Source organism: Molossus molossus, unplaced genomic scaffold, assembly GCF_014108415.1.
Source record: "Molossus molossus isolate mMolMol1 unplaced genomic scaffold, mMolMol1.p scaffold_m16_p_24, whole genome shotgun sequence".
In the NCBI taxonomy this organism is placed as follows: domain Eukaryota; kingdom Metazoa; phylum Chordata; class Mammalia; order Chiroptera; family Molossidae; genus Molossus; species Molossus molossus.
The window spans coordinates 3,724,777-3,748,833 of NW_023425360.1; the positions used below are offsets into that span (position 1 = coordinate 3,724,777).

Here is a 24,057-nt window from a genome sequence, read left to right on the forward strand (position 1 = left end):
ACACACAAATACGCCCCCACATCCCCCACGAGTGGTTGATAAAAACATTTACCAGCACCTGACTGGATAAACTGATGTCAAAATTTTGTCTTTAGCCACTTCTTGTGGGTTTTGGCATTCCCCTCCCCCCAAACATGGCCTGAGCCCCACTCCAGTTTTGAAGGGAACAGCCTCACATGAACATCCAAATCTCACTGGTCTACAGCCCACCCAGGGTGCGAATAATGACCACTTAACACTTGTCTTATTCTCCCTCAGCTGAGTTCTCATTGAACCCTCACAGCTGGGTTTTGAAATTTTATTCCACCCATTTCACAGATGTGAAGCAACTCTCCCCCAATGCAACCAGCTCAGACAAGTTTGGAATGTCCCATAACCAGGAGCTCTGCAGATAAAGAATAATCTGATCATCTGATAGGGGAATTCACTTAAGTAGTTCAAAGGCCACCAACCCTGACCTTACTTTCACTTGCCAGAGGGCATTCTTTTTCTTATATACGTGTGTGTGTGTGTGTGTGTGTATATTTTTTTCTTTATTGATTTTAGAGAGAGAGGAAGGGAGAGAGAGAGAAACATCAATGAGAGAGAACATCAATTGGCCGGCTCCCACATGCCCCCCCCCCAGTGGGGATGGGGCCCACAACCTGGGCATGTGCCCTGACTGGTGATGACCTCTTGGTGCATGGGTCATCACTCAACTGCTGAGCCACACCAGCTGGGCATGAGGGCATTACACATCGAGTGGCTGCCACCCACATGACCAACCAGGGCCGGGGACAAACTGCAACCGAGGTACGTGCCCTTAGCGGGAACCGAACCCAGGTCTCTCTGTACCGCAGGCCGACGCTCCAACCGCTGAGCCAAACCGGCCAGGGCCATTTTGATGTACTTTTATTGTCCTTAGTCACATCCAATAAAACTGTGGAGTCCCAAAATGTAACCTATCTGACATCTTTGGGGGACTTTAATGAATAAATAAGGCTGTTCTAGAGTTAATGATCCACTGTTTCAGCTCATGTAGTGCTTCTAAATAAAGCAATCATTAATTTGGAATTGAGACCTAACTATATAACCAACTCAGTTCAAGACCTGGGCATCTCCCACGAAAGCTAAAGCTCAGAGTGTTGAAATACTTGTTGAAAGTTAGGGGGCTTGTACGGGATATTAATCAGGCTTCTCTGATTTCAGAGCCCCTCATCCAAGGAGTGGCATATAATGACTCTTGTATAAGAATATTTAATTGCCCCAGCCAGTGTGACTCAGACGGTTGAATGTCGTCCTATACACCAAAAGGTCACCTGTTTGATTCCCAGTCAGGGCACATGTCCAGGTTTCAGGCTTGATCCCCTCTCTCTCTAAAATCAATTAAAGTATTTTAAAAATAGTCCAGCCAGTATGGCTCAGTGGTTGAGCATTGACCCAGGCACCAAGAGGTCACCGGTTTGATTCCCAGTCAGGGCACATGCTCAGGTTGTGGGCCCGATCCCCAGTGGGCATGCAGGAGGCGGCCAATTGATGTTCTCTCTCATCAATGTTTCTATCTCTCTCTCCCTGTCCTTTCTCTCTCTCTAAAATCAATAAAGAAAAAGTAAATAAATAAAAAGAATATTTAAAAAAATGTACACAGCACAGATGGATGGAATTATAAAGAGAAATACATCCACAGCCACATAGGGAGATCTTATCCCCTCTCTCCAAAATGAATAGATCTTTGAAACTTATACAAAATTTAAGAATGTAGGTTTGAAGAAAAAAAAGAATGTCAGTTTTTGTTTTTGTTTTAATCCTCACCTGAGGACATTTTTGCATTTATCTTCAGATAGAGCAGGAGGGAGAAAGGTAGGAAGAGAGAGAGAGAAACACCCATGTGAGAGAGACACATGGAGTGGCTGCCACCCACACGACCCCAACCGGGGCCGGGGACAAACTGCAACCGAAGTACATGCCCTTAGCGGGAACCGAACCTTGACTCTCTGGTTCGTGGACCAACACTCTAACCGCTGAGCCAAATTGGCCAGGGCAAGAATGTAGGTTTGAAGGATGCAATTGACAAGCATGATCTGAAGGGCAGATGCCCAACTCTGCATCTTACAATCAGGGAGCTATATATTTTTTGTTTTCAAGAACATGCAGAACTTACACATTTGACTACATATTGGACCACAGAGGAAGAGTCAATAGTTCCAAAGAAGACATAGTATAAGAGGACGGGAGCGGGGGTGGGGGATGAGATAAACCAAAGAACTTGCATGCATGTATGCATAACCAATGGACATAGACAACAATGCTGAGGGAATGGGGAGGAGGGTGTCTAGGGGGGAAAAAAGGAGAAACATCTGTAACAAAAATAAATTAATAAAAATGCAAAAAATAAATAAAAGACAAAAAAGAAAAACAAACAAACAAAAAAAAACAAAGAAGACATAGTATATAGACCTACTGCAATGAGGTGGCTCAGTTGGTTGGAGTGTCGTCCCATACACTGAAAATTTTGGGTTTGATTCCCTGACAGGACACATACCTAGGTTGTGGGTTCAGTCCCTGGTCAGGGCGCATACTGGAGGCAACTGATCGATGTTTCTCTCTTTCTCTCCCTTCCCTGATGTCTAAAATCAATAAACATATCCTCGGGGGAGGGTAAATAAATAATCCCCCCCAAACATTCCGATCAAAAAATCTTACAAAGGAAAGATAACCTAGCTTCAAGTCTACAATATAAAGGCACAGAGAAAATGATTGATTTTCTGCTCACTTATCACGTTTAGGATCATTACAAGGAGTGTGTCAGCTCCTGGCGAGCACAACCATGTTGTCTGTGCCAAAAAAGTCACGTCCTGTCCTTGAGCGTGGATAGTCAGCTGGCTGGTTGTATGCAGTCCACACAGGTTCCCCCACAAACAGCTGAATGGTCCTCACGCTGTCCTTTTATATCCACTGCGAGGCAGGGATACATTCCTGCAGTGAGTTACCATGTCTCCTTTCTCCATGAAAATCCAGACCCACGATTCCTCTTTATCTCTTACATCGAAGTAGCCACTGCCACCCGAGATCTAGCGAATCTTACATCCAAGTGCAAGTGCACCTGGAAGAACATCTTAATCTTTTTTTCACAATTGGCCTGTTTCTCTTTGCATACTGTTATTATGCCCATTCAGGAATAGTTTATCTTTTCGAAACTTTTCTAATTCTGGATCATTCTCGTGTTTGTCAGCTTCCAGGAAAGGACTCTGAGCCTGAGCAGCTGCTCCAGGTGGATTGGGCAGTCAGCGCTGGGCCATCGGGACACTTCAGGTCATCCTGGGACTTGTCCAAGTACCAGGCCTGCACTGTGGTCCTGGCCAGTGGTGCATCTGGGCAAGGTGGGCACTGCGAGCTCCAGGGGCACCCGAACTACATGGGTGAGCCCAGATGGCCTTTAATCCTGGGCCTCAGGTGGCTCTGAACAGCACACCCTCCCTGGCCTCAGTTTCCTGGTCATTGAGACTTGGCTGCAGCCCCAACCAGGCTACTCTTTTACTATAAACAAAATGGACAAGTGATAGGTCCTCAAAGATTAATTGCAAGGTGGAATCTGAAACAGCAATGTGCCTTTCCTACTCTGTTCCATTCGAATCCATTTTAAAAACACGTTTTTATTGATTTTAGAGAGAGAGGAAGGAAAAGGGAGAAAGAAAGAAAGAAACATTGATGTGAAAGAGAAACATCGATTGGTTGCCTCCTGTCACGCACCCCGACAGGGGACTGAACCCGAAACCTGAGTAATGCTCATCCAACTGAGCCACACCAGCCAGGGCCAAATCCATTCTTTTTTAAAAATTGATTTCAGACAGAGGAAGGGAGAGGGAGAAAGAGACAGAAACATCGATGAGAGAGATACATCAATTGATTGATCAGCTGCCTCCTGCACACCCCCTACAGGGGATCGAGCCTGCAACCTGGACATGTGCCCTCACCTGGAATTGAACCGGTGACCTTTGGTGCATGGGCTGATGCTCAACCAACTGAGCCACACAAGCCAGGGCCAAATCCATTCTTTTTTTAAATCCTCACCCGAGGACATTTTTCCATTTTTTGTACAGATAGAATGGGAGGGAGAGAGAGGAAGAGAGAGAAACATCGACGTGAAAGGGACACATCGAGTGGCTGCCACCCCCACGACCAACCAGGGTTGGGGACAAACTGCAACTGAAATACGTGCCCTTAGCGGGAACTGAACCTGGGTCTCTCCGGACCGCAGACCAATGCTCTAACCACTGAGCCAAACCGGCCAGGGCCAAATCCATTCTTGAATGGACCTTTTACCCATGCAAACTTTTCAGCATCACACATTGGTCATTTGGAAAATATTAGATTCACTGAGTTATGCAGCTCTTCCAAAAGTTGACACATTTCATTTTATGATGTGTAAAACACCCCACACATTTGGTAATGCCACTAATCTCATTAGACACATCTTTAAGAACTGGGACGATCTCAAGCTCAGGGTAGTATACACACATTTTTTTTTTTTAATGTTAGTTTTCCTTTGAAAAGGTCAAATTTTAACCATTGGCAACATGCACCGTCCATTATTTCCTTGCAGTGACTGGCTCATTTGAATAATTTTTTCAGAAAAAAAAAATCTACCTAATATTTGAGTCTGAATAACTATCGGCTGTTCTTTCCATTTAAAATGCTTTTTTTTTTCCAGGAAAAAGCTTCAGCTCAAAACGTTAATAAGCCTCGGTGCTTTCTTAGGACACAACCATCTCATAAGGGCTTTAGTTGTACTTCCCACTTTTATTATATAGGATATTAGAAAGACGTATGCCCAAGAGTTAAGATTTAATACACTTATTAATTCTTACCTCTTCATTTTTTTTTTTGGTACGTGCCCCTAGAGGAACCGAACCGGGGACTCTCTGGTCCACAGGCCAACACTCCAACCACTGAGCCAAACTGGCCAGGGCCTCACTGCTTCATTAATAGACTTTTTTTTTTTTACTGCATATTAATAGACCTTTTATTTATTTTTTCTTTATTGATTTTTAGAGAGAGAGGAAGGGAGAGGGAGAGATAGAAACATCGATGAGAGAAAACATTGACTGACCGCCTCCTGTAGGCCCCCCACTGGGGATTGGGCCCATAACCTGGGCATGTGCCCTGACCTGGAATCGAACCGACAACCTCTTGGTGCCTGGGTCCACGCTCAACCACTGAGTCATACGAGTCGGCCAGCAACTTTAACGTTTATTTTATTTTTTAAATTATTTTTTATTCCTCACCCAAGGATATTTTCCCACTTATCATTAGATAGAGTGGGAGGGAGGGATAGAGAGAGACAAAGAGAAACATCCATGTGATAGAGCCACATGGACAGGTTGGCGTCCGCACCACCCAACCAGGACCGGGGATGAACCACAACCGAACCACAACTGTGCCCTTGACCTTGCTCTTGTGCCCTTGACCGGAATCCAACCCTAGACTCTTTTATCTGTGGGCCATCGCTCTAGGGCAAAACCGGCTAGGGCACTTTTTGTTTTTTTTAAAAGATGGGGTGTTGTTTTTGCAAGTCACTTCTTAGTATTATCATGAAAATAGTTTTGACCCCTGTCGCACCTCCTCCTGGGTCGAAGACCACACTTTGGGAATCACTGCTCTGGGTCACAGCATCCTGCCTTAATCTCCACCTAAATGTGCATTATGTTTGGATCTCCCATCCTCCGGTGTCCCTAGGAGCAGCCCAATAGCTTCTTCTGGGTGGCTGCTTCCAGCCTGCTAGTCACACGATTTGGGTCACAGCTGGTTCACCCACAGGGCCCTTCACCACTCTTTCTGACCTCATTTTCTCTTTCCCTCCAACAGCCTCTTTAACCCTTCACTTCCCCCAAGAACAATGCAAGAGAGAAAGCCCCAATTTAAAGGAATTGTGCTGGGACACTGCACAGCACCTAAATTATTGTGGCAATTTGTTTAAAAATTTTAAAAATTATATATTTTCATTGTTCTTTTTCTGGTTACAAAAATAACAGATGCTTGTTATGTAATATTCACATCCCACCGAATTGTATAAAGTAGAAATTAAGAGTCTCCAAAAATCCTGCCCCCGCCCCATACACTCTTTGGTTTATGTGTCTTCAATTATTCATGTATATTTCTTTCATATATATGTATGAATAGTAAGATGGGATATTTCTCTGTTTTCACTTAATATCTCTCAGAACATTTTTCTATACCAGCAAAATATACATCTATTTCATTCTTCTTTGTTTTTTAATCTTCACCCAAGGATATTTTTACATTTATCTTCAGACAGAGTGGGAGGGAGGGAGAGAGAGAGAGAGAAACATTGATTGGTTACCTCCTGCACAACCCCGACCAAGTCCAGGGACCGAATCGCAACTGAGGTACATGCCCTTGACCGGAATTGAACCCTTCAACTGTTTGGTCCTCGGGCGGACGCTCTAATCGCTGAGCCAAACTGGCCAGGGCTTTTTATGTTTGTTTGTTTTTTAATTGATTTTTTTAGAGGAAGGGGGAGATAGATAGATAGATAGACAGACAGACAGAAAGAGAGAGAGAAAACTTCGATTGGTTGCGTCCCATACATGCCGACCAGGGTTTGAACCACAACCTAGGTATGTACCCTGACCAGGAATCAAATCCAAAACCTTTGGTGTATAGGATGATGCTCCAACCAACTGAGCCACCCAGCCAGGGCGTGAATGGGTAATTTTAACACCACCACCAACATGTGTCTTGATGTGTGCCAGGTACCATTCTAATCATTTATCAGCATGAATCTATCCAATGGTAGCAATTACTAGGAGTAGGTGTTACTAGGTCCATTTGCAGATGAAGAAACGGAGGCTCAGAGAAGTGAAGTGATTTGCCCAGGTAATGAGACAACCGCAACAAATGACTTCAATATCAGGGAGCAATCTCTAAGCTCTGGAAAGGTGCTGTTAGCTTTCATTTTCCTCTTGCTCCAACTTTGGATCTCTGGTTTCATCAAGAATTTTTAGGATTAACTTAAGCAACCTGTGAGAAAATTTCATGGAATCAAATAGTATTTTTAAATCTTCCGAATGTGTTTCTGGACCATATCCATTATTGTCCATAGATTTATTTTACAAAGTTAAGATCAGAGTAGATTTTTTGTCTCTTTTTAAAAAAAAAGTTTTTTTCCCTTATTGATTTTACAGAGGAAGTGAGAGAGAAATAGAAATGTCAATGGAACAGAACATTGATTGGCCTCCTCTGGCATGCCCCCCACTGGGGATTGGGCCCACAACCTGGGCATGTGTTCGAGTGAGAATCGGAACTGGCAACCTCTTGGTGCATGGATCGATGCTCAACCACTGAGCCACATCGGCTGGATGTTTTTTTGTCTCTTTTATTAGGAGGGGTTCTGGGAGCCTGTTTATCTTGTGTGATGGCTCAGGTGTAAATGAATGCCCACCCCATCCCCACCCCAGCGCAGGCTGCGGAAGGTAGGCTTGGACTTGGCCACCAAGGATGAGTTGGGTCTGGCCATGGGGAGTGGAAAAGGGTCCACTTGAGGAAAGGAAGGGACCGTGCAAAGGCTTAGAGGCAGGGGGGATTCCGGGCAATGGATGAAGGTCGGGTTCTCCAGGAGAGGAAATGTAGATGCGAAGGATGCTGAGGGAAGTGAAAGCTAAGAAATGGTAGAAGCTATTCAGATTTCATTGTATTAGGCAATGGAGAGCTACTGCAAATATTTGACTGTGAATTAACTGCTCAGGCCTGCTTGCAGAGGTTAGGGCAGATGGGGAGAAGGGAGGGAGCACAGACTGCTGGCAGACAAATCACTGTAGAGATGACCATAAATAGCTCTGCTACCAGCACCTCCCCCACAGCCCTCCCTTCCCTCTGTGTTGATTTCTAATAATGGCACCGCCATTCTTTCTGCCCCAGGGATGCACTCTGACTCCTCCTGCTACAGGTCCAGGGGCTGTCCACTATATCTCTATATCATCTCTATATCATCTCTGGAGTCCTGTCCTTCTTGGGGTCCTTCCAGGACCCTGTGTCAGCCCTGCCCCTGGTCAGGAACCCAGGCCTTCCTTCCTTCCCCAGGCCTGATCCCCTAATGTCCCCTTACAGCTACTGCCAGATGTTACCTCCTGCCTACAAACACATCACAAAACGAATGCCTTGAAGTGTCCACCTGGATGAAATGCAAGTCCGTCACCTCTCCTGGCCTGCCTGTCCAGTCTTCCCCAGATCTTAAATATCCTTGAAGAGACAGCTTGATGGGTGTTCCTCCCCTAAGTTCACCACAGTCTCTCCCCGAAGGAGGTGAATTCCTCTTTGTCAGGTGCCTTGTGTGTCATCTAAACTCCTCTTGGGACACTTCCCTCTGTGCCTGCTTTATGGTGATTGCACAGATGTGTGTCTTGCTCCTAAAGTGTAGGGACCGAGTGGTATGCATTTTTGTGCTTCCACAGGGAACTTGCACATGACCTAGACTCAATAACTAATTGGGATTTGATTACAAGTGTGGAGGGAGGGACCTTCCAATTATGTTGACCAAACTGGACAAGTATAATCAATAGGTATTCTGGTTTTCCTTTTTTCCTCCTTAAAAGAGCAATGGTCTATGAGCCAGGTATATGAGTATGAACTAGACATTTACTACTTCTCTGCTGTGTGATTTTGAGCAAGTGTCCTAACCTCTCTGAGTCAATGCAGCTGACACCAGCTGCCATCACGGAAGCCCTGGGAGGTGGGCAGTGAGGAGCAGTTTAATCTGAAGACTTTGCCTCTACTGCCCTGGGCTGTTGCTGTGCCTGCAAAGAGCTCATGTGCCCCCAACTGAATCCCTCTGCAGGCAAAGGCCAAATTGTGGAACACACTGAGGCGTCATTCAGTACTGTCCCTGGCCAGGCTGCTGGCATACTGATCTACCATGTAGAGGAAGAGATGAGGCCCTGGGGGTGGGCAGCAAATTCTTTATGACCATTTCTGAAGTGGCAGTATGGCATACATAATTTAATCTGAATGTTTGGGTTAGAAGGATCCTCCAGGGGTCCATTCTCCTGGTTTACAGGTATGGACCCTGAGGCCCAGCTGCTGCATGATAACACCAGGATGGCATGAGAGCCACATACCAGAGGTTTCCACCGTCTCTGTTTGTGTTTTGAGCAAAAGAATTGGGAACAGAGTGAAAGAGATAATGGGTCATTCTGGGACATGCTGGCTCAAGAATAGGCATTTGACTGAGGCCTCAGACTTTGGGGGGGCCCTAAAGCAGCCTCCCCTTGGGCTCGGTCTGCTGGACCTCAGAGCCAAAGCAGTAGCTCAGCCTGGCTGGGACAGGGAGAAGGAAGTTTTGAAGTCAGTGATTCAAGGTCGCTTTCCTGGCCCAGCTCCACCTGACAATGTTGACTGTGAAGGGAAAACTGGGAACACAGAACCGAAAGAGCCTGAGTGTATTTAGAGTGAGTTGTGACTGCGAAAGTGGGGGGAGGGGGGCTGGGGTCAGATTTTTCTACATAAAACCCCAGTCCTATTGGGGTCTCATTTCAAGCAGATGGGCGAAGAGAGAGACTTGGGTTGTTTATGGTGGAACCAATCAGTATGGCCTTTTCTATGAAAACAAGCAAAAGCGGAACTGTTTACCTGGGTGCACGCTGAGTGTGTGGGGCCCCGGCTGCATGCTGAGTACCCATCTGGAAGCCTCTGTTTGTCCTTGAGCGCAGCTTTCAGACCCGCGTGGCAGGCGGCCTGTGGCCGTGAGATTTCCCCTTTCGGGCGGGAGGAAATAATCTCAGGCTACGCTGAATACTTCGGGGGGATTCCGGTGTCTACACAACCCGTGGAAGGGAGAAGGGGGGCAGAGAGCGAACCTGAGGAGCCCCGAGGTGCCCGGGGTCTTAGTTCAATGGTCAACGCGCCCGAGGGTTTCAGCCCAGCAAACGCAAGGACGCAGGTGTTTCCTGAGTTGCCTTTGGAGGTTTCAGCTGTGTCAGCAGCTGACACCCCGATTTTAACGAGGAGTCCTGGCTCAAGGGACTCAGCGTCGCTAGCGGCTCCCCGAATCCTCCAGCACCGACCCCCGCGTGCGGGTCCGGGTGGGTCTCCCCGCCTCTGGCGCTGGTCCAGCCGGGCTTCCCGCGACCCCGGAGAAGCGCGGGCTGCGCGCGGGGTCGGGTCCTGCCCGGCCCGGTCCCGCCTCCTCCCGGCGAGGCCCAATGGGGTGGCGGCCCCGGCGGCCCCGCCCCCTCTGCGCTCGAGCGCTCGGAGCCCAGGTCTGGGCAGCTCGCCGCCAGGCAGCTGGAGCAGCGGCCGGCGCTCCGCTCGGATCTCGCCCTCCGGGTTGGTTTCGTCGCCTGCTAGGGATGGCTGGCTACTTGCGGGTCGTACGCTCGCTCGGCAGAGCCTCGGGATCCGGGCCGGCCTGGGCGCCCGCAGCCCTGACAGGCCCCAACTTGCAGGACCAGCCGCGCCGCCACTGTGAGTGCCAGAGGGTCCGCGCGGGTGCGCGCCGGGCTCCGCTACGTGGCGGCCTCCGGGCGGGGACCCGGGAGCGCAACGCGGACGCTCGCGGGCCGGGGACCGCGGGGCTGGGCACACAAAGAGCCGGGACGGCCTCGCTGCACGGTCCCCTGCCCCGAGCTTCCAGGCCGCGCCAGGCGCAGTGGTGGGGACTTGAAGGACGGTGGCAACTGGTGGCCCGGGCGATGCCAGCCCTGCGGCCCTGCGCGGGGGGTGGCGGCGGGGAAGCTCCGGGCTGCCTCACGCCCCCGATATAACTACATGGGGTGCTGGGAGTAACTTGTATCTGGAGGGGATCGCGCCCGCCCTGGCGGGAGACGAGCAGCAGAGTGGGGGCCGGAGCACCCCGCGAGTCGTCCCCGCTCAGACAAAGGCGGGAGGGAGGAGGCATCCACTTCCCCTTCCTTTTCAGCCAGGCTCTCTGCAATCCCTCGTCGCTGCCAGGCCCTCGTCAGCTATTTTTGGAGCCTTTTACGCGACAGCTGGAGGAGCGTGCTTTTCATGTATCCCCTTTGTTTGGACTCCCTCCTTCTCCTTGTCGCCGCACTTGAAGCTCCGTCCTAGGCCCTCTCCTTGGTTTGATCGGCTTTTTCTCGCGGGTCGGCTCCTGCGCTGCTCTTTGGCTCTGCCCAGCCCACCGATGGTTGTTCACAGTTTCTGTGGGACCCTTAGCTCCCATCTTAGCAGAGAAGACTGAAGCCGGGACATGAGAAGCAGGACATAGCCTGAACCTCTATTATCAGTGCAGGCTGCTCCTGCTGGTGTGTGGGCACTGGCTGCACCCTGGATAGCAGGGGACAATGCAGGTCCCTTGGCCCTGTCTGATGCCTGTTGTCATGGAAACCCCTATCTTGACCTGGCCAGTAGCCCCTTGGAGTGAGCCAGGAGAGTGAGGAAGAGGGGGTGGGGCGCCGGCAGCTTGGCTTTTCTGCCAATGTAGGTAATCTTTAACCCAGTGTGGGAGCAGCTGACTAGAGCTTGGGCCCCAGCACTGCCCCCCCCACCCCAACCTGCCAAGGAGAAAGGGGCGTTTCTGCTTTTGAACTTCTAGGATTTGTCTCTAAAGGGTCAGCCCTGCAATCCCAAGGTTCCAAGTGCCCCCAGGCCTCAAACCAAGTTTCCTGTAGTGTACCACCTTTAGCAAAATATGGTGCAAGTCAGATAGTTCCCCAGTGCTCTTATTCTGCGTTGATGATTTTTTAAAAAAAGAGCCCTGACCTGTGTGACTCGGTTGGGAAAGGGTTGTAGGCTCAATTACCATTAGGGGGCGTGCAGGAGGCAGCCAATCAATGGATGTTTCACTCCCATAGATGTTTCTCTTGCTCTGTCTCCCTCTCCCTACCTAGAAATCAATGAAACTTTTTTTTTTTTTTAAAGAAACACCCCACTACCACACACCCACACACGAAAACAAAGGGCCTTTGGGGACCTGAATTTTGGTACATAAAAAGAGCAGACAGTTGCGGGTCCTTCTCGAAATGCCCAAGTAAGTTGGTTATTAATGGGAAGAGTGCCTGGTGTTTGAGTTGGACATGAGACTATACAAGTGTGACCTCTGCTAGCTTGGTACCTGGCAACGCTGCCAGAGACAGAATAGTTGGCATTCCCCTTGATGACAAGGAAAGAGTATTTTTGGGCTAAAACACCCTGTGTCTTTGTTGCCTGGTAATTCCCACATGTGTCTCTTTCTAGTTTTTCAACTCATTGGACTCCAGCGACCACCTGTGTGGTTCTGATAAATTAGAGTTTGGGGATGTGAGGGTGGGCTCTGTCTAACCACTGAATGGGAGAATCACGTTTTTCTTTGCTCTACTCCTAGTGTGGGAATTTCTTAATTTCCTCAACTACCCTTTATCTTCTCAGATCTTGGTGACTTGTTTACTCTCGTAGATTCTAAGGCAGATTATTTAATGACTATCCAAAGTTTTGCAAACCCACCAGTAGAGTTCTTATGTGTTCTCCACTGAGCGTTGTTTCAATTACATCAGATAAGACCACAGCTGCCCTACCAGAGCTGTTTTGGGTGGTTGTGTTTAGGCCCAGTAGGCTTTGAGGAAAAGCTTTTCTGGGAAACCCCAAATCCTCTCTGTGAGATTGAGGCCTTGTGTGCAGATTCTGTTCAGAGTATGAGGTGCTGGAAACTGCTCTCTGATTCCTGGAAGCCAGGCTCTGTGGCCTGCCCTGGAATTTTAATTTTTTTATCCTCACCCGAGGATATTTTTGCATTTATCTTCAGATAGAATGGGAGGGAGAGAGGGGGGAAGAGAGAGAAACATCGATGTGAGAGAGATACATTGACTGGCCGCCACCCACACGACCCCATCCGGGGATGGGGACAAACTGCAACCGAGGTACGTGCCCTTAGTGGGAACCGAACCCGGGACTCTCTGGTCCGCAGGCCGACGCTCTAACCGCTGAGCCAAACTGGCCAGCTGCCCTGGACTTTATACTTTTGTAAAGCCAGGCTTAAAATGCCAACAGATTGCAAATATTAATATACTATAAATTGTGAGCAGAGAGCCCATTGCATGGCAGAGTTGCCGCTGTACATTTTTGATGGTCTGGTGCAATCTGATGGTGAGAACTTGCCTCTGTGTGGCAATGCATCCCGGGAGGGTAAGGATGGGGGAAGCACATTTTATCCAATTAGGAGATGAGGGCAGGGTAGCAGACCAAACTGACCATAAATTGACATTCATTCATGCCTTCAGCAAATATTGTGCTTCTACTGTGTGCCAGGGACTGTGCAAGGTGCTAGGGACAGAGCTGGGAATAAGAGGCAAAATTTTCTGCCCTTAATGAGGCTTAAATTCTAATGTGGGGATAGATAGTAAATAAGATAGAAGTTGGCTACTGTGATACATGGTAACAGGAGAACAAATAAGGAAGGAAGGTGTGTGTGAGAGTTTGGGTAGGTAGGCCAGAAAAGAACGTACTGGCCCTGGCCGGTTTGGCTCAGCGGTTAGAGCGACGACCTGCGGTCCTGAGAGACGTGGGTTCAGTTCCCGCTAAGGGCACGTATCTTGGTTGCAGTTTGTCCCCGGCCCTGGTTGGGTCGTGTGGGTGGCAGCCACTCGATGTGTCCCTTTCACGTCGATGTTTCTCTCTCTCTCTCTCTCTCCCTCCCACTCTATCTGAACAAAAAATAGAAAATATGTCCTCGGGTGAGGATTTAAAAAAAAAGAACGTACTGGAAGAAGCCCTGAGGGAGCGGAAGAAACAGGCCATTTAGTTATCAAGGGGAGAGAACTGTGGGGTCAAGGCCACAGTGGACACCATTGCCTGTGGGAGAAGCAGAGGAAGGCATGCGCAAGGCTGGCTCAGTGTAGGATGGTTAAGTGACAGGTGGGCCAGGTCGCAGGAGGCATGTGGGGCTTGCAGGCCATTTTTTTTTTTAATCCTCACCTGAGGATATTTTTCCATTTTTTGTACAGATAAAGTGGGAGGGAGAGAGAGGAAGGGAGAGAGAGTGAGAAACATCGACGTGAAGGGACACATCGAGTGGTTGCCACCTGCATGACCAACCAGGGCCGGGGACAAACCGCAACCGAAGTACGTGCCCTTAGCGGGAACCGAACCCGGGTCTCTCCGGACCGCAGGCCGACGCTCTAACCGCTGAGCCAAACTGGCCAGGGCTGCAGGCCATTTTTGAGGACCTCAGCCTTTGCTCTGAGTGAAAGCAAAGGGTTTTGAGAAGAGTGTCATGACCTGATTTACACTTTGACAGGAGCACTCTGGCTTCAGTGACCTGGTAGGAGGTATAACCTGGCAAGAGAGGCTGGTGACTGGGATCTGGATGGTGGCCTTGGGAGAAAGAAGAAATGGTTGGATTCTGGATGTATTTTCAAGGAAGAGCAGGTGGATTTTTGGATGGTTTGGATGTCGGTGTGAGAGAAAGGGAAGAACATGCTAGAATGTCTTCCAGAATTACTCCCTGGAATTGGGGCTCCATGTTCTTCTGGGCCATGCTGGCTGGAATGTGGTAGAAGCAGTTATCTTGGGTGCGGCTATCTTTCGGGGCACCTTGAACCTTGAGTTTGCAGCAGCAGGCAGATCCTGAAAATGGGGGATGGGTTTGACATCCTTACGTGGTGTTAGGTGCTGGGAGCTCCAAATGGGGAGGACAGTTGGCCGAATGGGCCTCCTGTGACTCTGTTATTCCATTCCATACCCCGGCCAAGTGGATAATGTTTGTGGAAGGTGTCATCCGAAGAGTTCAGGGAGGCCCAGCCTCTGTTCCTTGGATTTCAGGTTGCTTGTCACCACTTGTCTTGCAGAGGGTCAGGCGATGGGAGTGTCTCCACCATATTGGCTAAACGACAAACACGGTCTCAAAGTCTGATGCCTTGGGGTGCTCAGGGGGAGCACGTGGCAGGCCTGGCACGAGGAGAGAGGCCACCTTAGCCCAGCCCTTCCTTTCCATGAGCCAGCACCAGCTCAGTGTGTGGAAGCAACTCATTCTTCAGGAGAGACTGGGGTTTTTGGTTTTTTTTCCCCCCTCTATTCTCAACTTTTATTTATTTTATTTTTTAAAATGAAAATTTTTGTTTTCAATTACAGCTTACATTCAATATTATTTTGTATTAGTTTCAGGTGTACAACATAGTGCTTAGACAATCATATAATTTACAGGTTGTTCCCCCCTGATATTTCCAGTACCCACCTGACACTATACATAGTTATTACAGTATTATTGACTGTATTCCCCGTGCTGTACTTTAACATCCCCGTGACTGTTTTGTAACTACCAATCTGTACTTCTCAATCCCTTCACTAGAGAGGCTAGATTTTTATGTAAAATTTTTTGAGTTTTTCTGGGGACTGATTTGTTTTAAAAATAATTTAAAAAATTTTTTTTTCTTCATTAATTTTTAAAGAGAGAGGAAGGGAGAGGGAGAGAGAGAATCATCGATGAAAGAGAACATCGATTGGCTGCCTCCTGCATGCCCCTCACTGGGGATAAGGCTCACAACCTGGGCATGTGTCCTGACCAAGAATCGAACCTGCAGCCTTTTGGTGCATGGGTCGACTCAACCACTGAGCCACACCAGCGGGGCAATAATTTTTATTTCTTATTTGCTATTGTATAAATGCATAGCAAAAATTTCCATCTTACCCATTTTTAAGTCTGCAGTTCAGTAGTGTTAAGTGTACATTATTGTGCAACCAATATCCAGAGCTTTTTCAAATTGCAAAACTGAAACTCTATATCCATTAAACAATAACTCCCCATTTCCACCTCCCCCAGCCCCTGGCAGCCACCATTCTACTTTCTGTTTCTATGACTTCGATTTCTCTAGGCACTTCATATAAAGAGAATCATGCAGTATTTGTCTTTCTGTGACTGGTTTGTTTCACTCAGCATAATGTTCTGAAGGTTCATTCATGTTGTGGCATGTGACAAGATTTCTTTCCTTTTCAAGGCTGAATAATATTCCATTATATGTACATTCTGCCTTAAAAAATACGAAGTTAAAATTTATTGATCTTCTGAGTAAGGTATAGGAATTGTGAAAAGCTTAGAAGGTAGTTATTAAATCCTTACATATTTTATCCTGCTTCTAATTTATCGTAGAAGTTACTTCCCAAAAATATTCATCACAGCTGGACTGAAAGAGTGTTTGGAAAATGTGGCAGTGTTTCTGAAAATGTGGCAATGTTTCTGAGAGAGAGAGAAAGGAGGGAGGAGAGAGAGAGCGACATCAACCCATTGCTCCACCTTTTAATGCATCCATTGGTTAATTCCTGTATGTGTCCAGACCAGGGATCAAATCTGCAACCTTGGCATATCAGGATGACCCTCTAACCAACTGAGCTACATAGAGCTCATCATCCTGCTCAGCAGTCACGATTCCCCCAGGCTTGAGTGCCCCTCCCAGAGGGTCAACAACCCTCCTCCAAGGCAGCCCTCACTGATTAACTGAATGGGCCATTTTCTTGAGTTTTTCTTGGAATCTCCTTCCCAGACTGTTGGTTTTTCTCACGAGTCAAAATTTCCTTGAAGAGCCTCCCTGGCTGTGGTTTCCCCTCCGCCCTCCCCCAGAACCTGGATCAGCCACTCATCCAGGCCTGTGATGCTTCTCTGGAAGGATCGGCCATCCCTGAGCCATTCGGACCAGTTCTGAGTTCCCGTCCCAGGAGCCCTCAGCCTGTGCTTCCTCCTGTTTTCAAACTGTAACCTTGGGCAATGCGCTGGGCACCACAGCCTCCTCAAGTTAAAAGTGGAAGTAATAATACCCCCTTGGGGAGTGCTTGAAGGACTGAATGGAATCATGTAAAGGGTGGGGTACACTGTCAGGCACAGATGAGGTGCTAATGCAGTTCCTCCTCACTTCAAGTTAGTCAGGTTCTCAGATTGCAAGCAACAGACCAAGTGAGTGACAGGCTGACTTTGAGAGGATGTCATTGGCAGGACACAAGGTAGCTCATAACACTGCATGATTGGACGAGAGGGGATTCCGAGTTGCCCTGGGGAACCAGGTGGCAGCAGCCTCTCCTGACTTGCTCCTGGACAGGGCGGCCCCAGTTGGCTCTGGTTCTCTGTGTTGTCTCCTCTGCCTCAGATTCTGGGGAGGAGATCTGACTTGCCAGGCTGGCATCTTGTCTGGTCCTAGCTGGCCATACTCAGTGGGGGAGTCAGGTCCCCAAGCAGTCCCAGAGCTGCTCCTGCAGAATGGGAGTGAACACTGGGCAGCTGGGGCCTGCCTGACCACTACTTTTTCCTTGGTGGCTCTGGTGGGGAGGAGAGGGGTTCCCCCACCCACCTCCCCAGGAGCGTCATGCGCTGTTTGTGCCCCATTCTAGATGCTGACAAGAGGATCAAGGTGGCCAAGCCCGTGGTGGAGATGGATGGCGATGAGATGACCCGTATCATCTGGCAGTTCATCAAGGAGAAGGTAGTTCCCTCCTGAAGTGGGTGGCTTTCCACATGACTGGCCAGGCACAGTGTTCTGCCCCAGCACAGGTCCTGCTTCAGGCCCCGCCCATCTACCTGATTCACCTGTCCCCAGGTGTGCAGCAGCAGCCCTGAGTCTCTCCATCCCCCCATCCTTTCGTTGTGTCCAGACCACTCATGGTTCCTGTGACGTCTGGCAGCGGCCTGTCAGCAGTCTGTGTCTTGTGCTGGAGCCAAAGCCTGCACATCTTAAAACCAAATGCAGCCCTGGTCGATTTTGTTCAGTGGTTAGAGCGTCGGCCTGCGGTCCAGAGAGACCCGGGTTCAGTTCCCGCTAAGGGCATGTATCTTGGTTGCAGTTTGTCTCCGGCCCTGGTTGGGTCATGCGTGTGGCAACCAGTCGATGTTTCTCTCTCAAATCGATGTTTCTCTCTCTCTGTCTCTTCCTCTCTCTCCCTCCCACTCTATCTGAACAAAAAATGGAAAAATGCCCTTGGGTGAGGATTAAAAAACAAAACAACAAATGCAGATCCAGGGCTGAGCTTGTATCCTGTCCATCTGGACCCCCTTGAGGGAGCAAAAGGAATGCAGGGCTGCTGTGTGGAGCAGCTGTGTACAGAGTTAACCTTTTCTGAGTGGCTCCGGGATGTCCTTGTGAGTGGTGGCTGTGGTGCATGCTGGAGGACAGTGACATGTTTGAGCCACCACAGCACACAGTTCCCAGGGTGGCTTCTTGGATTCCCCAAGTCTGCCTGGGAGAGTGTGTTATCCACATGAAGACCCCACAATGTATGTATGTCCACAAGAAGAAGGTTGAGAATTGATACTTCTGAATGGGGAAGACAAGGGAACCCTGTTTAGAGAATGCAGATGCACGTGGAGATGGGGTTTGGCTTATGGTCCATGCTAGGGGATGAGCCTCTGAGGGGCTGCACCCTGGTCTGCCCGCCTCTCTCCAGAGCCCCGGCCTCCAGCCAGCTTTGGCTGGGCCCCATGGAGGAATGGCTGACTCCAGCCCTCTGCTGTGTTGCCCCTCCCTCTGCTGGCCTTCCGCGTCCCTGCCCCCTGCCCTGACTGAGTGTCCCCTGCCAGTGCCTGCACATGCCCCTGAGTCATCTGGGCTGACGCCTTGCCCTGGCCGTCTGTCTCTAGCTCATCCTGCCCCACGTGGATGTCCAGCTCAAGTATTTCGACCTGGGGCTCCCACACCGTGACAAGACTGATGACCAGGTCACTATTGACTCTGCATTGGCCACCCAGAAGTACAGTGTAGCTGTCAAGTGTGCCACCATCACCCCTGATGAAGCCCGTGTGGAAGGTGCGGGGGCATTCGAGGTGGGTGGGCTGGGACGTGACCCCAGTCTCCCTGAGAATGCCGGGTAGACAGTGGTCCCTGCAGATGGGGCTGGGGACGGGCGGTTAAGGGGCTGGCCTCAGCTTCCGCAGTTTGGGTGCGATAGAGCTGAGCCCAGAATCCATTCATCTGCTCTCAGGCCAGCGGTGTTTCTGCTGTGCCGTGCGGCTCTGGCCAGTGGAGGTGCCATTGGTGATAGGCAGGAGGAGGAGGAAGCTAAGGCTGATACTGTCGCAGTGAGAACGGCCTCTTGGACTGTTTGTGGGCAGGTGGACGGAGAGACCTGGGCTGTCTCTGTCCAGCGGAGAACTGTGTGTCAGGCTTCTAGTCTTCAGAGCCTGGGGGGCTCTGGGGAACATCGCTAGTGTCTTGCCACAGTCTTGGCATTGCAGGTCCACCCCTGCCCCTGTGGCCATGGAGGAGGGAGGAGGTCTCAGAGAGGTGCCCCACCAGGCTTGGACTGGCTGCTGGTCCCTGGTTTGGGGGCTGCTCTTGAGGGTTCCATGAAATGGCACCGGTATGTGGATAGAGGGGCCAGGTTTGGAACGTTCAAGAAAGGGTAGTGTAGGAGTTTGCAGAGCTCTGTCCCCCCGCTTCTAGCAGTATCAGGGACCGAGAAGGAAGCAATGGAGACAAATCCCCCAGGCCTCCTCCTGGCTTGGGATGCACTGACCTTAGGTATTGGAATGATTTTAGCGCTAAGCTCTAAAATCCTGGGATGTCTATATCCCCATTTTCTGCACGAGGAAGTCGAGGGTCACAGTCTTAGTATCTCAGGCTGGACCCTGCAGTCAGTGGCGGTCCTGGAGCCGGAACCAGAGCACTAGGGTGAGGCAGCATGCTGCCAGGGTCCCTCAGACCAAGCTGTACGTCCCAGCACAATGTGGGAGTAATAACAGCCATGCCACGTCCCAGGCACTTTACATATAAGCTCATTTAATCCGCACAGCAGTCCAAAAGGCGAGGTATTTTATCAACGCTTTCGTTTTGTAGCTGGGCTTGGACCACTTGCAGGAGACTCATAGTCAGGAGTGGGCTGGATCCTGAAGCCAGGCAATGTGATCCTGGCTCCCACACATGCGCACTCTAGGCTCTTCCCCAGGCTCGGTTTTAGGACCTTCATCTGGCTGCGTTCTTGCTTGGGGTTCCAATTCTGTTTGGAAAGTGGGGGCTGCAGTGGGGCCACGTCATCTCTGCCCTCCTAGAGTTCAAGCTGAAGAAGATGTGGAAGAGTCCCAACGGAACCATCCGGAACATCCTCGGTGGGACCGTCTTCCGGGAGCCCATTATCTGCAAAAACATCCCCCGCCTCGTCCCTGGCTGGACCAAGCCCATCACCATTGGCAGGCACGCCCACGGCGACCAGGTGAGCTCCGGCGCAGGTTGGGCTCTGCTGGCCCGGGACCCCCATCTGGAGCCCCTGGCCTGAGCCACCCTCTTGTCTCTGCAGTACAAGGCCACAGACTTTGTGGCTGACCGGGCCGGCACCTTCAAGATGGTGTTCACCCCAAAAGATGGCAGCAGTCCCAAGGAGTGGGAGGTGTACAACTTCCCTGCCGGCGGCGTGGGCATGGGCATGTACAACACAGACGAGGTGAGCCCCTTAGGGGTGAGGCCCGCACGGAGCCTGAGCTCCTCTCCCCCAGTCTGGCCGCTGTGCTCCAGGCTTACCCCTGCCAGGCTGACTAGTTCCCGCCGAAGTCTAGCCAAATCACGTGACCACCTCTGAGCCAATCACGGAGGCCCCTAGAGAGAGGACGAGCTCTGATTGGATAAGCCAGACCCCGTCTCGAGACAGGTCCCATCCCAGCCTTATGGTCTAAGAATTGCAGAGAGGGCGGTAGCTTTTCCAGCAAAGCTGGCGGCTCTTTCCTCCCAGAAGTTGGGAAGCTGGGCCAGCAGAAACAGCAGATGTTTGCTTAGGGTTGCTGGATTAACCCAGATTGCCAGCAAAGGTAGTGTGGAGGGAAGGCGTGCATTCCTGGGCAAAGCCTGGCCCTGGGCGACCGTGCCAGGGACCCCTCTTTCTCCCCGCAGTCCATCTCGGGTTTTGCGCACAGCTGCTTCCAGTATGCCATCCAGAAGAAGTGGCCGCTGTACATGAGCACTAAGAACACCATTCTGAAAGCCTACGACGGGCGCTTCAAGGACATCTTCCAGGAGATCTTTGACAAGTAACAGCCTCTCCCCTTATAAGGATGCCACAGCCCTTCCTCCTTGTCCCCCCACCCCAGTCCTCATCCTACCCAGGAAGGTCACTGTCCCCATGCATTTGGCTCAGGGAGGGATCCCCAACCTGTCAGCCTCCCTCAACAGGCCCTTTTGCTTCCAGGCATTATAAGACCGACTTCGACAAGAATAAGATCTGGTATGAGCACCGGCTCATTGATGACATGGTGGCTCAGGTCCTCAAGTCTTCAGGTGGCTTTGTATGGGCCTGCAAGAACTATGATGGAGACGTGCAGTCAGACATCCTGGCCCAGGGTACGCTGGGAGCACCCTGCTCCCTGTGGGGTTGGGTTGTTCAGCTTCTCTGGCTGGGGTCATTTTCAGACCCTTTTGGTAGAAAATTTCTCTAGTGTAGCAGCAAGACTGGCTTGCCGGCTAGTTGCAAGGTCCTCTGTGGACAGCAGGGGGCAGGAGCTCCCTGGTAGCTGAGTGAGGAAGGACCCACCACATTTTAGGTTTGGACTGGTGTATCACTAAGGCTGCCATTGAAGGGAAAGCAGGACATAGGAATTCAAGGGGTCGGTGTGTTGGTCCTGAGATTCCTGTCCAGGAAGGGGCCAAGTCACTAGTTTTGGCTCCAGTGGAACCAAACATGGGATTGAGTACAACTAGGTGCTCTTTAAATTGCAGAGAATTTGTTTTGCACAGTAAACCTTTTGGATGTAGGAAATTATCAGAGAAGATGGAAAAACCCTGGGCCCTAGAGTGTCCTGGAAGGTAACTCAGATTCCAGCGGAAAGCCTGGGAGAGCCATTAGAAAGGAGCCGTAAGAAATAGCCCAACTATGTGGGGAACAGGAGCAGGAAAGACTACGGAGAAGGCAGCGTGTAGCACAGAGGGAAAGAGAAACAAGGTTGTGTAAGATGGGTGAGGTCTGGCTCCTGAGGAGGAGAGAAGCCCAGGTGAGGTTGGGATGAAAAGGCAGAGGGTCTCGAAGCATAAAGCTTTTATTAAAAAAAACAAAAATCTTTGGCTTTATTTTGAAAAGTTCGGTTGGTGATCCTCTCACTAGCACAACTCCCATCTAGGCTGGAAGGATGAAAAGCCATAGCAGACAAGAGAAAGGCATGACCACTACCCCTAAATATATAAGGAATTGGTGAGTGGGAAGGTCCAGGTAACAGTGGAGAAGGGACCCCCTTTCCCTGCCCTAACAGCAAAAATTCTTAAATCATGTTCCTATAGGAGTTGCCTACTTTTTCTTTCTTGGGACTTTACAATTCTTATTCCGGTGCCATGAGTGTTTTGGAAGCCCAGGAGACCTTGGCAACAGAAAAGGTTCCATATGGATTTGGGAGAAACTGGAAATCCATCACAAAGCTTCCAAGTAGCCGAAAAGAGCAGCAGATAAAGTGATTGCTGGGAAATGCTGGCAGCAGGCTTTATTCTTTCAGCTCCAATGTGCCTCCTGGCCACGAGCCAGGCTGGGCACGCAGAACTCTGCGGTGTCTTGGGCCCTGGGTGCCACGGGCTCCGGGACCCCTGGAGGTGGCGCCACAGATGTGCGCTAACAGTAATAGCCGCCTTCGAGTGCCCCCCTGCCCTGTGCTGGGCCCTGGAGACCACGGCCAGGGAGGATAAACCAGAAACATTTGGAGGTGGGTGGGATCATCAGTTGAGTGACGGCAGGAGAGCAGATGGGCTCAATCCAGGAGGTCTGAGGAGAGGTGCCAACACTTAGAGGAGGGTCTTCCCACTCTTCAGGCTTTGGCTCCCTTGGCCTGATGACATCCGTGCTGGTGTGCCCAGATGGAAAGACCATTGAGGCTGAAGCCGCTCATGGGACAGTCACCCGCCACTATCGGGAGCACCAGAAGGTAAGTGGGGGAGCATGCCTACATGATCTGCTGCGAGGGCCCGGAACCCCTGGCTGTGAGGGCTAGCAGGACGGGCCTGGCTCTGTCGGTCTAAGGGTGGGGAACTGCGTCCAGGTTGCCACGTTGTTGGCTTATTGGCTCTTAATTCCCCTGTGACCCCTGCCCCCAGGGCCGGCCTACCAGCACCAACCCCATCGCCAGCATCTTTGCCTGGACACGTGGCCTAGAGCACCGGGGAAAGCTGGACGGGAACCAGGACCTCATTAGGTGAGCTCAGAGGAAGGGCTGGGCTGGCCCAGGGCGGGTTCTGGGCCTGGACGCCACACAGCTGCGGCCTCACTCTGCCCCCCCCCTGCAGGTTCTCCCAGACCCTGGAGAAGGTGTGCGTTCAGACGGTGGAAAGCGGAGCCATGACCAAGGACCTGGCGGGCTGCATCCATGGTCTCAGCAAGTGCGTGGCCTGGGTGAAGGGCAGGGCTGGCCTCTCGGGACCTCAGGGGCAGGTGGGAAGAAGCCGAGGACTATTCTTAGAGGCCCCTCCTGAGTCAGGGCAGCTTCACAGCCCTGAGGCTACTGCTCAGAGCCTTTCCCACCCTTCCTGTACCCATCTCCCTGCTGCTCCTAGGAGAGCTTGTACCCAGCTGCCCATTCACCTGCAAAAGAACAGGCAGACCTTCCCAGGTTCCTGCTGAATGGGCTGTGGCCCTTGGCAGTGGGCTGCAGGTAACCTTTGACTTGCAGATAGCCTGGCGTGCCCCTCCTCACGGGGCTGCCACGAAGATGCCCACGCCCAGGCGCTGCCCCTCATTCATATGTGTTCTCCCGCAGCGTGAAGCTGAATGAACACTTCCTGAACACCTCGGACTTCCTGGACACCATCAAGAGCAACCTGGACAAAGCCCTGGGGCAGAAATAGCAGGTGGCAAGCGCTGCCCGGCTGCTGCGGTGGACACGGGTCCTGGGACCGTGGTGGAGGGTGAGCCTCAGCCCTCTCAGGAGGCCTTTCTAGGGGACATTTTTTATAAGCAAATGTTTTTAAAAGTATCCGCGTTTCCCCTCACGGTGACGTGAGGCAGGAACAGTGTGTTTTACCTCAGCCCGTCAGTATGTTTTGCATACTGTAATTTATATCGCCCTTGGAACACATGGCGCCGTATTCAGCTACTAAAACCTCTTCACAAAACTGTCTGCTGTGTTTGTCCCTTGGGAGGAGGCGGCTGGGGCCTGGAGGCAGAGGCCACCGAAGGGCTGGGGCTCCACCA

General features: G+C 50.7%; 1 protein-coding gene across 3 annotated transcripts; it reads left to right on the forward strand.

Annotated features, from left to right (window-relative positions):
• The first annotated feature begins 10,258 nt into the window (after nucleotides 1–10,258).
• Nucleotides 10,259–23,978, forward strand: IDH2 (isocitrate dehydrogenase (NADP(+)) 2). 3 transcript variants are annotated; one of them, XM_036278065.1, is made up of 11 exons: nucleotides 10,259–10,458; nucleotides 17,305–17,396; nucleotides 18,548–18,713; nucleotides 19,955–20,115; nucleotides 20,200–20,343; nucleotides 20,787–20,923; nucleotides 21,082–21,233; nucleotides 22,683–22,795; nucleotides 22,965–23,062; nucleotides 23,154–23,246; nucleotides 23,624–23,978. In XM_036278065.1, exons 1-11 carry the CDS (start codon nucleotides 10,344–10,346, stop codon nucleotides 23,709–23,711), a joined length of 1,359 nt encoding a protein of 452 aa, XP_036133958.1. In that variant the 5' UTR covers nucleotides 10,259–10,343; the 3' UTR covers nucleotides 23,712–23,978. The 3 variants fall into 3 exon arrangements, with proteins under 3 accessions (XP_036133958.1, XP_036133960.1, XP_036133959.1); XM_036278066.1 differs by lacking the exon at nucleotides 10,259–10,458 and adding an exon at nucleotides 14,340–14,358 and having other exon boundaries at nucleotides 23,624–23,973; XM_036278067.1 differs by lacking the exon at nucleotides 20,200–20,343 and having other exon boundaries at nucleotides 23,624–23,973.
• Nucleotides 23,979–24,057: the final 79 nt, after the last annotated feature.